The sequence below is a fragment of the Salvelinus fontinalis genome, chromosome 39, assembly GCF_029448725.1.
Source record: "Salvelinus fontinalis isolate EN_2023a chromosome 39, ASM2944872v1, whole genome shotgun sequence".
Taxonomy (NCBI): domain Eukaryota; kingdom Metazoa; phylum Chordata; class Actinopteri; order Salmoniformes; family Salmonidae; genus Salvelinus; species Salvelinus fontinalis.
The window spans coordinates 9,366,547-9,383,340 of record NC_074703.1 but is presented as its reverse complement, the minus strand read 5'-3'; the positions used below and the strand labels follow the sequence as shown (position 1 = coordinate 9,383,340).

Here is a 16,794-nt window from a genome sequence, read left to right as displayed (position 1 = left end):
TGTTTTCTCTCACCATGGGTGTCTGAGAGCCTGGTCACAGGTGAAGCGCTTCGCCGGGTCTTTCTCCATCAGACTGCCGATAAAGTCTTTGGCTGTGAAAAAACAGAACAGTTGAACACTCATCACATCATACACAAACAGTAAACAGTCAGTGTAAGGTTTCCCACACTCCCTGGCCAGTGTACTGAATACCTGGACGAAGCCTCAGCTCTCTTTCCTGTAATAACTATTGTTTTACGGTTTACTGGCAGGCAGCGGGAATGGTTAGACTGGTGCCAAACTGGAGAATATAAAGTTCACAGATCATGTCTGTGAAGACCTCGTAAAACACCCCTTCCCACCATCCTTTTGGCAAATCTGACCATGAAGCCATCTTGTTGCTCCCCTCCTATAGGATAAAAAACTAAAACGGGAAGCGCCCGTGCTTAGGTCTATCCAATGCTGGTCTGACTAATCGGATTCCACGCTTCAAGTTTGCTTCGATCACGTGAACTGGGATATGTTCCGGGTAGCCGCAGACAATAACACTGACGTATAGTCTGACTCAGTGAGCGAGTTTATAAGGAAGTGTATAGGAGATGTTGTATCCACTGTGACCATTAAAACCTTCCCTAACCAGAAACAGTGTACTGATGGCAGCATTTGCGCAAAACTGAAAGAACGTACCACCGCATTTAATCATGCCAAGGCGACTGGAAACATGACCGAATACAAACAGTGGAGTTATTCCCTCCGCAAGGCAATCAAAACAAGCAAAGTGTCATTAGAGACAAAGTGGAGTCACAATTCAACGGCTCAAACACGAGACGTATGTGGCAGGGTCTACAAACAATCACGGATGACGACAAGAAAACCAGCCCCGTCGCAGACATCGACGTCTTGCTTCCAGTCAAATTAAAGAACTTCTTTGCACGATTTCAGGACAATACAGAGCCACTGACACGGCCCGCTACCAAAGACTGTGGGTTCTCCTTCTCTGTGGCCGACGTGAGTAAAACACTTAAACGTGTTAACCCTCGCAAGGCTGCCGGCAAAAACGGCATCCCTACCCACGTCCTCAGAGCACGCGCAGACCAGCTGGCTGGTGTGTTTATGGACATATTCAATCAATCCCTATCCCAGTCTGCTGTCCCCATATGCTTCAAGATGTCCACCATTGTTCCTGTTCCCAAGAAAGCTAAGGTAACTGAACTAAATGACTATCTCCGTAGCACTCACTTTGGTCATCATGAAGTGCTTTGAGAGACAAGTCAAGGATCACGCCTCCACCCTATCTGACACCCTAGACCCACTCCAATTTGCTTATCGCCCCAATAGGTCCACAGACGATGCAATCGCCATCACATTGCACACTGCCCTATCCCATCTGGACAAGAGGAATACCTATGTAAGAATGCTGTTCATCAACTACAGCTCAGCATTCAACACCATAGTACCCTCCAAACTCATCATTAAGTTTGAATCCCTGGTTCTTGACCCCGCCCTGTGAAACTGGGTCCTGGACTTCCTGACGGGACGCCCCCAGGTGGTGAGGGTAGGAAACAACATCACCACTCCGCTGATTCTCAACACTGGGGCCCCACAAGGGTGCGTTCTCAGCCCTCTCCTGTACTCCCTGTTCACCCACGACTGTGTGGCCATGCACGCCTCCAACTCAAATCATCAAGTTTGCAGATGACACTACAGTGGTAGGCTTGACTACCAACAACAACGAGATGGCCTACAGGGAGGAGGTGAGGGCCCTCGGAGTGTGGTGTCAGGAAAATAACCGCTCAATCAATATCAGGAAAACAAAAGAGATTTCAGGAAACAGCAAAGGGAGCTCCCCCCATCCACATCGACGGGACAGCAGTGGAGAAGTTGGAAAGTTTTAAGTTTCTCGGTGTACATATCACCGACAAACTGAAATGGTCCACCCACACAGACAGTGTAGTGAAGAAGGCACAACAGCGCCTCTTCAACCTCAGGAGGCAGAAAAAAATTTGACTTGTCACCAAAACCCTCGCTAACTTTTACAGGTGCACAATTGAGAGCATCCTGTCGGGCTGTATCCCCGCCTGGTACGGCAACTGCAATGCCCACAACCGCAGGCCTGTCCCAGAGGGTGGTGCGTTCTGCACAACGCATCACCAGGTGCAAACTACCTGCCCTCCAGGACACCTACAACAACAATGTCACAGGAAGGCAAAAAAGATCATCAAGGACAATAACCATACCTACAATTGAAGTTGGAAGTTAATATACACCTTAGCCAAATACATTTAAACTCAGTTTTTTGCAATTCCTGACATTTAATTTTGGTAAAAATTCCCTGTCTTAGGTCAGTTAGGATCACCATTTTGTTTTAAGAATGGGAAATGTCAGAATAATAGTAGAGAATTATTTATTCAATATATCCACATACTTTTCGTACCTCATGATGCCATCTATTTTGTGTAGTGCACCATTCCCTCCTGCAGCAAAGCACCCCCACAACATGATGCTGCCACCCCGTGCTTCACGGTTGGGATGGTTTTCTTCGGCTTGCAAGCCTCCCCCTTTTTCCTCCAAACATAACGATGGTCATTATGGCCAAACCGTTCTATTTTTGTTTCATCAGACCAGAGGACAATTTTCCAAAAAGTAAGATCTTTGTCCCTATGTGCAGTTGCAAACCGTAGTCTGGCTTTTCATGGCGGTTTTGGAGCAGTGGCTTCTTCCTTGCTGAGCGGCCTTCAGGTTATGTCGATATAGGACTCGTTTTACTGTTGATATAGATACTTTTGTACCCGTTTCCTCCAGCATCTTCACAAGGTCCTTTGCTGTTGTTCTGTGATTGATTTGCACTTTTCGCACCAAAGTACGTTCATCTCTAGGAGACAGAAAGCATCTCCTTCATGAGCAGTATGGCAGCTGCGTGATCCCATGGTGTTTATACTTGCGTACTATTGTTTGTACAGATGAACGTGGTACCTTCAGGCGTTTGGAAATTTCTCCCAAGGATGAACCAGACTTGTGGAGGTCTACAATTTTTTTTCTGAGGTCTTGGCTGATTTCTTATGATTTCCCATGATATCAATCAAAGAGGCACTGAGTTTGAAGGTAGGCCTTGAAATACATCCACAGGTACACCTCCAATTGACTCGAATGATGTCAATTACCCTATCCGAAGCTTTTAAAGCCATGACATAATTTTCTGGTATTTCACAAGCTGTGTAAAAGCACAGTCAATTTAGTGTATGTGAACCTCTGACCCACTGGAATTGTGATACAGTGAAATAATCGGTCTGTTGTTGGAAAATTGAAACAATTGTTGGAAAAATGACATGTGTCATGCACAAAGTAGATATCCTAACCGACTTGCCAAAACTATAGTTTGTTAACAAGACATTGGTGGAGTGGTTGAAAAACGAGTTTTGATGAATCCAACCTAAGTGTATGTAAACTTCCGACTTCAACTGTAGCTATTCTTTACTATCTACTGCGTCTTAGCTGCTCTGTCACTGCTCATCCATATATTTTATACTTATATATTCTCATCCCATTCCTTTACTGGATTGTTAGATATTAGGTGATGTTGTGGAATTGTTAGATATTAGGTTTTATTGTGGAATTGCTAGATATTAGATTATGTTGTAGAATTGTTAGATATTAGGTTATGTTGTAGAATTTGTTAGATATTAGGTTATGTTGTGGAATTGTTAGATATTACCTGTTAGATACTGCCGCACTGTCGGATCTAGAAGCATTTCGCTACACTCGCAATGTCATCTGCTAACCACGTGTATGTGACCAATAAAATGTGATTTGACAATACACAAATTCCAAAAGGACGACATCACAGCACAGAGAAAGTAGCCATGGTGGTGTGGTGTCCATATGTGCCAGGTGGGAGATGGAAGAGGAGGAAGGTGCTCTGTCTGAAGGGGATCCTCACTCCATCACACACAGCTTACCTGAATCAGATATGTCGTCCCAGTACGGTGCGTCAAACTCGTAGTCTGCTTTGAGGATCTGCTCAAAGAGCTTGGAGTCATTTTCATCATAGAATGGAGGATAGCCACACAACCTGCAGACAGACAGGAAGTGAGCTCATAAAAGTTAACACATGCATTCACTTCCTACTTCAGAGAATAGTTTACTTTTAAGATGATAATAGAATACCATGAGGATGAATGAGATAAATGCTTAAACAACTATTCAATTGATAACAATAAACTGACAAGGTTAATGTAATGTATCCTAAACCTTTTCTCTGTCTGCTCTCCTAACCAAATTCTGGACTAGTTGAACTTCTTCAAGTGGCAAAATGATTTCCATAGAAAACATTAGCCGCCATTATGATCAAACCTCATTAAAATGCCTTTCTCCATCGAACTCTGTTCTGCCTGATGTGGTCGCAATGAGCTTTTTGTTTTTGTGCTTTCACATTTGGTTAAAAGACTTGAACGTCACTCCCCCGCAGGAGCCCGAAGCGATTATTCCACCTGATTACCTGATGCGATCGCTTCACACCTGAGGAGAGACCCAACCAGGCATGCCGAGCCGGATTGTGTGGAGGTGCTCAGGATCGGCTAACGAGGTCCGTGGCCTGTTCTAATGGTGCTAATGGCTAAATGACAAGATGGGAGTAGCTCACTGATCACTGGGAACTCACTAAGGAAACATCAGGGGTCTACCATCCAGAACTGGATATTCTTGGATTGAATCTATTTACTTGAACTCTAAACACATATTTTGTCTAATTTAATATTGCCTAGGCTATTCACAAGGATGTTAAAGGACTACTTATTGAATATACACAAACATTCACAGCTTAATACACCAGCTGGACTGACTGACTGTGTGAACGCTGTTTCTCAGACCATTATTTCTCCTCCCTCACATGTGTAGAGGTGACAGGAGGGCACACACACACACGCACACCTCTAAGGACCCTAGTGACACCTAGTGATCCTTATATCCAAAGCTGTGTAAGGTAAGCATGGAGAGTTACATAACAGCTACATCAATAAACGGACAGAGATGTATAAACAGGTGAAAATAGAAAACAGAGGATGTCTGAGCAATTGGGACGGGAGAAGGAACAAGGGAAGAGGGGAAGGATGAGAGAGAACCAGAGGGCAGAGCCTGCTTTGCACATCACAGAGCTCATCTTGCGACAAACCATTGAGAGCCAAGAACAACACAGAAAGGGAGAGAGGAGCAAAAATGAGGAACGTTTTCAGCGGATGAGGAAGATTTGCACTGATGCTCTAACGACTGAGGTAAGGCACACCTTTCTCTCGTTCTCACAGCCTTTATTGTTCTATTACCCCTATTCACCCTGTCCCTAACCCTGAACTCTAACCCCTAAACACACGTCTGGAACTCAGTCAGCGAGAGCTGAAACACACACAGCACTAAATCTGCTCTGACTCAGAGATTGTCCACACACAGACAGAGGGGTGAAAGACAAATGAAAAACAAAAGAGACATGTTGAAAAGTCTGTTTTTTCTCCTCAGAAGCACTCTGTCCATACATGGTGATTGAGCAGAGCAGAGTGTAGCAGACTAACATCTGGGTCTGATGAAAGGAAAGAGAGAGGTATGATGTTGTGTCATTCTCCATTAATGGCCATTACAAAACACACAAACATCCACGCACACACACAATAAGTCAAACTTGTGTGAACTTGTGAAATGCATCTGCACTCTAGAAGACATGAAAATCACGGAGTGACCAAGGATCCAAACCAAGGCCCTCAATATAAAGCTGTGAATTCTGCCCTCATGGCATTGACTGGGTATGGGAACACATAGCATATCTGTAGGAGTTGTACAATAGACTGTAGATACTTACAGGATGTATGCAATGACTCCGATGGACCAGCAGTCCACTGCCTTACTGTAGGGCTTCTGAGCAAGAACTTCTGGAGCTGAGAGAGACACAGAGAGAGATATCTGACTTTAAATACATAACTGGAGACAGTCAGAGATGGAGAGAGACGGACACAGAGACATGTTCTCCCCCCTGGATTACCCTGCTGTCGAGCTCAGAGCTGGAGCTCATCCTATCAGAGGCCGTGACCCACCCCCCCCCACCGTGGGCGATTATCGAGACTGAGAGAAGCCTGTCCAGACTAATCAATGATAACAGCCCAGCCAAAATAAAACTGAGATCACCCAAACAACGGTCACTAGACAGAACAAAATCAAAGACCCAGGTAAATACAGATTACGGAACAGGAAACACACACACAGTCACAAGCATAGACTCACACACACAGTCGGACACGCATAGATGCATGTGCACAGAGAGGCTCAAATGTAATACTTTTTTCACTTGTGCTGGGCTGAGCGTGTGTATCTCCTTTAACAATATGGCCAACGTGTGTGCGTGTGCGCGTGTACCCAGTATGTGTGTGTCCACTCTGACGGTGGGCCTGTCCAAACCACAGAGTCTGGTCTTAATTCAGCCATCCCAGGCGCTAACCCTGGGCTATTCATACCTCAGGAATGCAGGCTTCTCAATGCCATCATCCAGGACCTGCTATATTTAGCAGCATTTCTAATACAGCAACCATTACATTACAGCCTCTTAGAATGGAAAAGGCCTACAGCAGCCCACAGCAGATTGGGAGGGAGGGATGGAGGGACAAAAACTGCAGTGGCCTCATCTCACAAGATTGTTGGATAGAAGGATGAGAACAAAGGAGGGTTTGAGCATTTAAAGCCAATGTCATGTGGATGGACAGTTCCAATGTCATTAACTAGTAAGGTGTTGTTTAGCTGGCCTACAGTACACCGGCTACAGTTCCCTATGGATAAGCTTAAACAAGTGTCTGCTAACTGACTTGCGTGTCGATGTAGGAGCGTGGATAGGACCCGGCAGATAAGACGTCAACATGATAAGTCTTCTGAGTGTCTGACTACCTGAGGCACCGTCCTACAAGTCAACATGATAAGTCTTCAGTGTCTGACTACCTGAGGTACCGTCCTACAAGTCAACATGACGAGTCTTCAGAGTGTCTGAATACCTGAGGTACCGTCCTACAAGTCAACATGACGAGTCTTCAGAGTGTCTAAATACCTGAGGTACCGTCCTACAAGTCAACATGACGAGTCTTCAGAGTGTCTGAATACCTGAGGTACCGTCCTACAAGTCAACATGACGAGTCTTCAGAGTGTCTGAATACCTGAGGGTACCTCAGGTATTTAGACACTCTGAAGACTCGTCATGTTGACTTGTAGGACGGTACCTCAGGTATTCAGACACTCTGAAGACTCGTCATGTTGACTTGTAGGACGGTACCTCAGGTAGTCAGACACTGAAGACTTATCATGTTGACTTGTAGGACGGTGCCTCAGGTTGTCAGACACTCAGAAGACTTATCATGTTGACGTCTTATCTGCCGGGTCCTATCCACGCTCCTACATCGACACGCAAGTCAGTTAGCAGACACTACAAGTCAACATGATGAGTCTTCAGTGTCTGACTACCTGAGGCACCGTCCTACAAGTCAACATGATGAGTCTTCAGTGTCTGACTACCTGAGGTACCGTCCTACAAGTCAACATGATGAGTCTTCAGTGTCTGACTACCTGAGGTACCATCCTACAAGTCAACATGATGAGTCTTCAGTGTCTGACTACCTGAGGTACCGTCCTACAAGTCAACATGATGAGTCTTCAGTGTCTGACTACCTGAGGTACCATCCTACAAGTCAACATGATGAGTCTTCAGTGTCTGACTACCTGAGGCACCGTCCTACACGTCAACATGATGAGTCTTCAGTGTCTGACTACCTGAGGCACCGTCCTACAAGTCAACATGATGAGTCTTCAGTGTCTGACTACCTGAGGCACCGTCCTACACGTCAACATGACGAGTCTTCAGTGTCTGACTACCTGAGGCACCGTCCTACACGTCAACATGACGAGTCTTCAGTGTCTGAATACCTGAGGCACCGTCCTACAAGTCAACATGATGAGTCTTCAGTGTGTCTGACTACCTGAGGCACCGTCCTACAAGTCAACATGATGAGTCTTCAGTGTGTCTGACTACCTGAGGTACCGTCCTACACGTCAACATGAAAGGTTCTGTCATGGAAATAATGTAAAACATCTGTCGCTCACACACACTCCGCCAAGACAAAAAGCATACACACACACACACACACACAGTGTCAGGGATGCAGTATATAAATCCCCATGTCTGGCACAGGGATGGCAGTCGTCTGGCGCGTAGTGCATTGCAGTAGAGCCCCCCGCCATGTTGGCTGTCTGACTCAGTCGCTCTGTTAAAAAGGGGAACACAGGCGACTGGGGGCAGGGTCTGTCAGCGTATGATAAGACCTTCTTACTCCAGAGGCAGGATGTCTGTGTGTGTGAGCGGCACACAGATGCACCCTCTCCCATTGCAGACACATAATTAAAGCAGTGTGATTTTTCCTACAGTATACTATATTATAAAGAGTGTCCCTGTAAAGCACAGTGATGGCATCCCACTCAGTAAGAGTGAACACAACGTAGCATACTACTTTTGGAAAGGATGGTAGCTTAAAAACCTAAAAGGCGTTAATTTGCTTCCAGTATTAACATTTCAGTAGCTGACGACACAAGGTATATTAACATGTGGCATTAACTTCTAAGTCAGGATATTTAAGATTAAGGGGTGGGGGAAGCATCTCTTACCCACGTATCCCGGCGTGCCGCACGCGGTCGACATGACGTCCCCGCTGCCCTCCATCTTGGACAGACCAAAGTCACTGATCATGATCTTAGACTCGTCCTGGGGGTTAAAATACAGCAGGTTCTCTGGCTGGGGAGACAGGACGGAGGGAGAGAGAGAGATGGAGCAATAGATTGTGATTAACACGCTCCCTCTATCACTCAAACTGAGCTCTCCCATCCTTTGATCTCTTTACTTACATACATACCATGAACAGACTGTAGATATAAAATCGTAATAATTTGTTAGGTAGTCTATAACCGACCACACAATACAGTTATGTTGCTGTCTGTTTTATGAGGCCGTATGACCGTACTCCTCTCTCTCAGGGGATTCCGCTCTGTGGTATATTTCCCAGAAGCCACTGCGTGTTGTGACCCGCTGAGTGGCCTAAATCACAAACGCATGCTGCACCTCATCACTGCAATGAAGCATGGTCCATAAAACACAAGTGATCCTCACATATCGAGATGCAGGGGAGAGTAGACAGGGTTTTTGTGTGTGTGTGTTTCAGTGTGTGTGTGTGTGTGTGTGTGTGAGTGAGAGGAGGGAGGGGAGTGCAAGCTTGTGTGTCACCATCACCTTCAGGTCTCTGTGGACGATGCCCAACTTGTGGAGGTAGTCGACAGCGTCTAGCACCTGTCTGATGAGCGTACTGGCATCTTTCTCTGTGTAGAACCCCTTCTCCACGATACGGTCAAACAACTCACCTCCCGACACTCTGTAGACAGACAGAGAGGGGGTCAGTAAACGAGGTAAGTAAAACAGATGTGCACACACGCAGACACACATCTGGAGGGAACCTGTTATGAGACAGACCCACTGAGACTTAATTTATGAGCTACACAAATCTGCTTCCATTCAACTGTGTGTGTGTGTGTGTGTGTGTGTGTTTACCCCACAGTGTGGAGTGCTTTGACCCATTCCAACCCTCTGTGCCACTAAACTTAAACCTTCATGATCCATACTATCACAACCAATCAAAGTGCACCATACAGTCTAAAACTAACTGTATAGGGAAAACTGTAGCAGAGAGACAGGACAGGAGATGGGAGGGATACAAAATCTAAAAGAAACTGAGAAAAAGGTGCCTCATTTTTCTCGACCATAGATTCACACCGTGGAGGATAGTTAAGCTTCAGAGCGCGTGTGGGTGTGTGTGTGTGTGTGTCAGACAGTGCCCTTGCTGTTTTACAGGTTTGTTTTAAGACTCTTAGCCAGATTATGGGTTTTTTAAAGTGCCAGAACAGCCACAGGCCAGAAGCTGAATATCCTAGAACTTTCCTCAGTCCTCTACAGCCAGCTGGCACAGGGCAGTGTAGATGGCTGCTAAGCACTGATCTAAGGACAGATTTGTAGTCTGTCCGGCCGTCCCTTATGGTTATGGAAAGGGTAAACTGATCCTGGGTCTGCCACTAGCAGAACAGCTCAGTGCACTGGTCATTAGCTTAGTGGCACTCCCCTGTATGTGAGCAGGGTGTCGTCACTGCGTAGCACTGCAGAGAACCTATGTAACACTGTAGGGCTGTCGGGGTAAAGCATCTTTCTGTCACATTCCACCACAAGGGGGAGTAGCCAACCACTCAACTCTAATAGTGCCACAGTCCATAAAGACTAGTTCTGAGGGAGGAAGGGAGGAGATAGGGGTACATTTTTTAAATTTTAAGTCAAATTACTATATTAGGTTTAACATGCTTTAGAACGAAGAGATACATTAAAATGCCTAGTATGTACGGTAAGAACATTAAAGAGGTAGAATCTGTCTTATGACTGTCTCTCTTGGTATTGACAAGCACAATATGGAAACAACGGAGGAAGGACATTTTGCATTTCCATAGGTACACAGCTCCCTCTCCTGGTTCCTGTATTGACCCCATCGACTGTTTCTGTTGTCTCGTGCTCTCATGTTTGACATGTCCCCTGAAGGCATCTGGCTGCAGTCCTTCTATAAACACTATATTGATAAACAGACAGCTGACCTTCAATAGAATGTCATGTCATGTCACGCCAAGGGCTACCAGGAATCAGCGGTGACAACAAGTACTGTTTTGATCCGTTGATGTTAGTACTTTCATATTGACCCAATAAAGTCCCTCCCTCCCTCTCTGTGGAGGGAGTGTTTGGGAGGCAGATGTACTGTGCCTTGTTCCTCAGTACTGAGTTGACAGATTGTGCAGCAGGAGCCTGAGGGGCTGCTCCTCTCCTCTGATCCCCATGGGGGCGCTGTAACCATGATCATTACTGGTATTCATATTAACACACACACTGAACCTAAAACAGCCTCAACTAGATCTCTTATTGTCTTCTAGTTACTCTCTGAACCTAAATACTGATCTTGGATCAGCTTAAATAAATCTCAATTCTAACCTTAACCGCCATAAGATACAAACATAACTATCAATATAAAATAATAACCTATATACTACACAAGACCAACCAGGTTCACTGCACCTCTCGTTGCTGCACTGAGGGAGATTGATGGAGAATGAGCATAGGGTCAAATATATGTATTTCTCTCTAAAACTGCAGAGATTTGCATTGGATGAATATTGAATACACAAACAAAACAGCACATGCACATACACGGGTGCACACATTGGCGGAGTGAGTGTGAATCTGGGGGCATCGTCACAGTGACAGATCAAATAAGAGCATGAAGAAAGTTACATTCTAATGAAGTCTCTGAAAAAAGGAGATAAGAAATTAATTGCTAATCCGCTCCGCTCTCTCTTGCCCTTTCTCTCCTTCCTCCCTCTCTCTCTCCCCATGCTCCATCTCTCCCTTTCTCTTCTCTCTCTCCCCACGCTCCATCTCCCTTTCTCTTCTCTCGCTCTCTCTCTTCTCTGCCAACAGTGACTTGTTCAATTTTCCAGCCGAGACGAGCGTGGCAGGGAATGACAAGCAAAAGGGTAAGCTGACAACACACATACACATTGGCTGGACATAACGGTGTGGTAGTGACGGAGGAGATGGGCCACCATCCTGCAGGGTTGCGTAACCATTTGCGTAGGGAGACCATGGCAATCAGACAGGAGCCAAATCTACTTCCCTTTCAATACACACACACGCACACCATACTGTAGGCACACACACACTAATTGTGCACACATATTCACACACACTCTATTGCCTTTCAATTTGGTCTCACTCGCTTCTGTATCGTTCTTTTTTGCCATCTCTGTCCCGTTCTCCATACCTTTCTCTTCCTTCACCCCCCCTGTCAGAACAGTATCAAGTCGTCCCATTATCTGAGTGTATTCTGAGCTTAACAGTGGCCCTGTGTGCTCCTGTGTAGTTGTCTGGCTCAGCAGTGCAGTGCAGTGCAGGAATAGGCAGGTAGATTCAGCCGTGGGATGATTTTTGTCGTAGAGGATGGTCGGGGGGCCGGAACATAATTATAATAATTGATGCACTGCAAATTAACCACAACTAAGCCCCAAAAAATAGATTACTACAATAAAATAACAATAATTTCATACCTTGATTACATTGACACACGATCACATCTCTTTAATTCGTGGGAATACACATTTTTAGCTGAACTCCTGGTGATGTTACAGTATTTGTTTGACTAAAAACTAAAATCCCGCGGGCCGCTTGTTGCCGACCCTGCTGTAGTGGTTCCTACAGTAAGGTAGTGGTGTGAAGGTGTTACTGACCCTGCTGTAGTGGTTCCTACAGTAAGGTAGTGGTGTGAAGGTGTTACTGACCCTGCTGTAGTGGTTCCTACAGTAAGGTAGTGGTGTGAAGGTGTTGCTGACCCTGCTGTAGTGGTTCCTACAGTAAGGTAGTGGTGTGAAGGTGTTGCTGACCCTGCTGTAGTGGTTCCTACAGTAAGGTAGTGGTGTGAAGGTGTTGCTGACCCTGCTGTAGTGGTTCCTACAGTAAGGTAGTGGTGTGAAGGTGTTACTGACCCTGCTGTAGTGGTTCCTACAGTAAGGTAGTGGTGTGAAGGTGTTACTGACCCTGCTGTAGTGGTTGCTACAGTAAGGTAGTGGTGTGAAGGTGTTGCTGACCCTGCTGTAGTGGTTCCTACAGTAAGGTAGTGGTGTGAAGGTGTTTTGACAGTAACACTCACAAGCCTGTGGCTGAGCCTGCTGCTTCCGTAGAACAGATCTGACTGTACAACTGTTTGTTTAACTCACATGGTTTGTGTTGTTGGGGGGAAAAGAGAAAAAACATAGCCGTGTTTGTATTTTCTGTAAAACACTACGCACTTTTACAACCCCTTTCATCATTAATTAGCCACGGACTGCGTCAAAAAGGTTCAAGCTTTGCTCTACTCTAGTTTTTTGGCTCTCTGTCTTCTGCCTGCTTGCTTTCTCTTTGTCTCCCCCTTCAAATCCCCTCCTCTTGTTCTTGGCTTCACTTTCTCAGTTTTGGCTTTCACTCATATACCAAATTCATCCTAAAGCAATCTCCTTGATACATTGACCCACTGAGTATATTCTGAATTCAATCTCATTCTCTCTCTCCCTCCCCCCCTCTCTCATCACACTTCCATCTGCCTCTCATACCTTTCTTTCTCTCCCTCATTTATTTGAACAGGATTGGATGTATCAGCCATGTGGTGATGACATGGTTGTAGATCACTGTAGACAGCAGCTCTTCATCCAACCAGAGATGGAAGCGTCACACCAGACCCAACTAACTAATCACAGCTAGATCGGACGACATGACAACCTCCGAGCACAGATGCCGTTAAACCAAACCCAACGTATCAAACTCAGAGCCAAGTTTAATCAGATATGTCAAACTCAGAGAGAATACATGTATATCAGACCTGACGTGTCAAACTCAGAGAAAAGTTTAATCAGACCACACCAGTCAACATCTGAGGATGATTCATATCCAGGCAAGATCACAGGGGGCTGGTAAAGACGGCAGACCTGGTCCAACGTTCCTACTCGGAGGTGACGCTTGATACACGGGTGATAGGTACCGACTCAGAGCTCAGATGAGTACTGTGATCCCTACCTGCTGAGGTGTTATTCCTGGTTCTACCAAGTTAAGCCCTGTCATAAGTGGAGTGAGGTGACCTTTCACCTCTGTATCCGTGGTAACAGAGCCTGATATGAGAAGGTGCCTTGCTGCAGAAGAGACAGGGGAGAATCATTTCACACCTGCTGCAGGTGAAGGGAGAGGTAAGGGGTATAGGTGAGAGGAGGGGTGAGAGGTGGGGAGGAGAGATGAGGTGTGAGGGGGGAGGAGAACAGGGGTGAGATTGAAGAAAGGAGAAGAGAGAGACATGAGGGGAGGATGAGAGACAGAAGACTGAAGTGAAAGACGGTTCTGATGGGTGGGTGTTTTCCTCCTCTGTTCTCAATTCAACAGCCTGTTAGCACTGAAACTAATAACATTAAGTGTGCCGTGACACAGCAATAAACAAAATGAAATGATCAAAGTTAAGAACTGCTCTACTTTCCTGCATACACACTTACATAACTCACAACACATTTTAATCCATAACTCACACGCCCTCCTCCGCAGACTGATATAACTCCAGCTGATTAATGTGGCCAGGAGTGCATAGTGGCACGTTAGCCTTGCTGTAACGTTAGAGTAACGTTATGTAAACGTTAGCTGAGCGCTACGAGCCAGGTCCCATTTCCTCTCCTGTCGACCGTCTTAATGGAAGTCTAATTGGAGTAATGAGGGCTTATAAAGTGTGTGTATGTGTGAGTGTGTAAGCTAAAACCGTCACCCCCTGCCCCATTCCTCAGTGCTGAGTCAGTCTGAGGGTACGGCAGGTCAGGACAGTGAGCGAGACAGACAGTCAAAGAGCGAGACAGAAGGAGAGAGACGAGACAGAGACACAAAGAGGGTGATAAGAGACAGTAAGAAGTAGAAGAGAGTGAAAGAGAATAACAGGAATTAACATCAAGAAATAAGACTAGATGAATGGAGGATAGAGAGAGAGAGAGAGAACTTACAGCTAGCGGCATGATCAGGTAGACGTGGTTGAATGGAGAAGAGAGAGAGACAGAGAGAGAACTTACAGCTGCATGATCAGGTAGAGGTGGTTGGAACTCTCATAAATGTCTTCCAAAGCTACTATGTTCTCATGCTTGATTCTGGAGGGACAGAAAACACAGACAATGTTAGTATATTAGTCATGTACAACTATAACCCTTTAAACAGATTATCAGATCCCAGACTATCTACACCCCCTTTACCTCAGCTCTAGAGTCATCTCAAACACTTACTAAACATAAGCTCTCTCTCCCTCCGTTTCTCCCTCCCTCCAACACCATATTCAGGCCTGGTCATGGTATGGTAATTGCCATGGTAACTGCTCCATGGTGAAAGTGTATAATATGTACACACGGGACATGCTTGTGCTGCTGTGGTGGTGGTCTGTATGCATGTGTGCCACATGACCCATTTGCCGATGATGTTATTGCAAAGGGGAATAATACTGTACACACCTGGCGCGCACAGACACAGGAAGCGTGAGCAGGTGGGGAGTTCAGTACGTACATTAGGAGTGTGTGAGATCTGAGCTTGTAGCGAGCGGTGGAGCGTAGAGATATGAGTCATAGACAGTCTGAGGAAAGATGGCTGAGATGAGAACACCAGGGAGAATAATGTGTGTTTAAACTCTCTCTGGGATCATGGAAGGGTAAAGCAGATGGGAACCTAAGAGTAGAGATAGAGGATTCCTGATCTCCTCTCATTACATGACAAATCCTTCCACAGTTAATGCCTTATTATTTGACAACTGATTCTCTGTGTCTTAGAGAAGGCCGTGTGTGTGTGTGTGTACGTGTGTGTGTGTGTGTGTGTGTGAATCCCTGTTCAGCGGCAGGATCCAAATAAACTAGTAGGCGACAGAGTGGGCAGAGACTGTGGCACGACACTATACCCCAACTTCACATAAAGGGAGAGAGCCTGATTATATCTTTATGAATGTGTGTGTACCAGTTCTCTATTTTTGACGCATGTGTGTTTCTGAATGTGTGTACACACATGACCACTTGAAGTGTATACATATATACTACAAAAGTATGTGGACACTTGCTCGTCAAACATTTCCTTCCAAAATCATGGGCATTAATATGGAGTTGGTCCCCCTTTCACTGCTATAACAGCCTCCATTCTTCTGGGAAGACTTTCCACTAGATGTTGGAACATTGCTGCGGGGACTTGCTTCCATTCAGCCACAAGAGCATTAATGAGGTCGGGCACTGATGTTGGGCGATTAGGTCTGGCTCGCAGTCGGCGTTCCAATTCATCCCAAAGGTGTTTGATGGGGTTGAGGTCAAGGCTCTGTGCAGGCCAGTCAAGTTCTTTTACACTGATCTCAACAAATCATTTCTGTATGGACCTCGCTTTGTGCACGGGGGCATTGTCATTCTGAAACAAGAAAGGGCCTTCCCCAAACTGTTGTCACAAAGTTGGAAGCACAGAATTGTCTAGAATGTCATTGTATGCTGTAGCATTAAGATTTCCCTTCACTGGAACTAAGAGGCCTAGCCGAACCATGAAAAAATAGCCCCAGGCCATTATTCCTCCTCCACCAAATTTTACAGTTGGCACTATGCATTGGGGCAGGTAGCGTTCTCCTGGCATCCACCAATCCCAGATTACTCCGTCGGACTGACAGATGGTGAAGAGTGATTCATCACTCCAGAGAACACGTTTCCACTGCTCCAATGGTGGCTAGCTTTACACCACTCCAGCCAAAGCTCGGCATTGCGCATGGTGATCTTATGCTTGTGTGAGGCTGCTCGGCCATGGAATCCCATTTCATGAAGCTCCTGACAAACAGTTATTGTGCTGATCTTGCTTCCAGAGGCAGTTTGGAACTCGGTAGTGAGTGTTGCAACCGAGGACAGACAATTTCTACACGCTGCTGAGACGTTTCTGCTTCTAGAAGTTTCCACTTCACAATAACAGCATTTACAGTTGACCGAGGCAGCTCTAGCAGGGCAGACATTTGACAAACTGACTTGTTGGAAATGTGTCATCCTATGACGGTGCCACGTTGAAAGTCACTGAGCTCTTCAGTAAGGCCATTCTACTGCCAATGTTTGTCTATGGAGATTGCATGGCTGTGTGCTTGATTTTACATACTGTCAGCAACGCGTGTGGCTGAAACA

General features: G+C 45.7%; 1 protein-coding gene across 2 annotated transcripts in view; it reads right to left on the bottom strand.

Moving 5' to 3' along the window:
* LOC129838245 (calcium/calmodulin-dependent protein kinase type 1D-like) overlaps positions 1 to 16,794 on the bottom strand; it is a 62,613-nt gene that overhangs the window by 4,037 nt on the left and 41,782 nt on the right. For both annotated transcript variants that reach the window (XM_055905061.1, XM_055905062.1), the window contains exons 3-8: positions 14,692 to 14,766; positions 9,275 to 9,413; positions 8,656 to 8,782; positions 5,822 to 5,897; positions 3,936 to 4,048; positions 14 to 92 (exon numbers count right to left, since the gene is read on the bottom strand). In XM_055905061.1, coding sequence (XP_055761036.1) covers positions 14 to 92; positions 3,936 to 4,048; positions 5,822 to 5,897; positions 8,656 to 8,782; positions 9,275 to 9,413; positions 14,692 to 14,766 — 609 coding nt within the window. The remainder of the gene's footprint in view (positions 1 to 13; positions 93 to 3,935; positions 4,049 to 5,821; positions 5,898 to 8,655; positions 8,783 to 9,274; positions 9,414 to 14,691; positions 14,767 to 16,794) is intronic.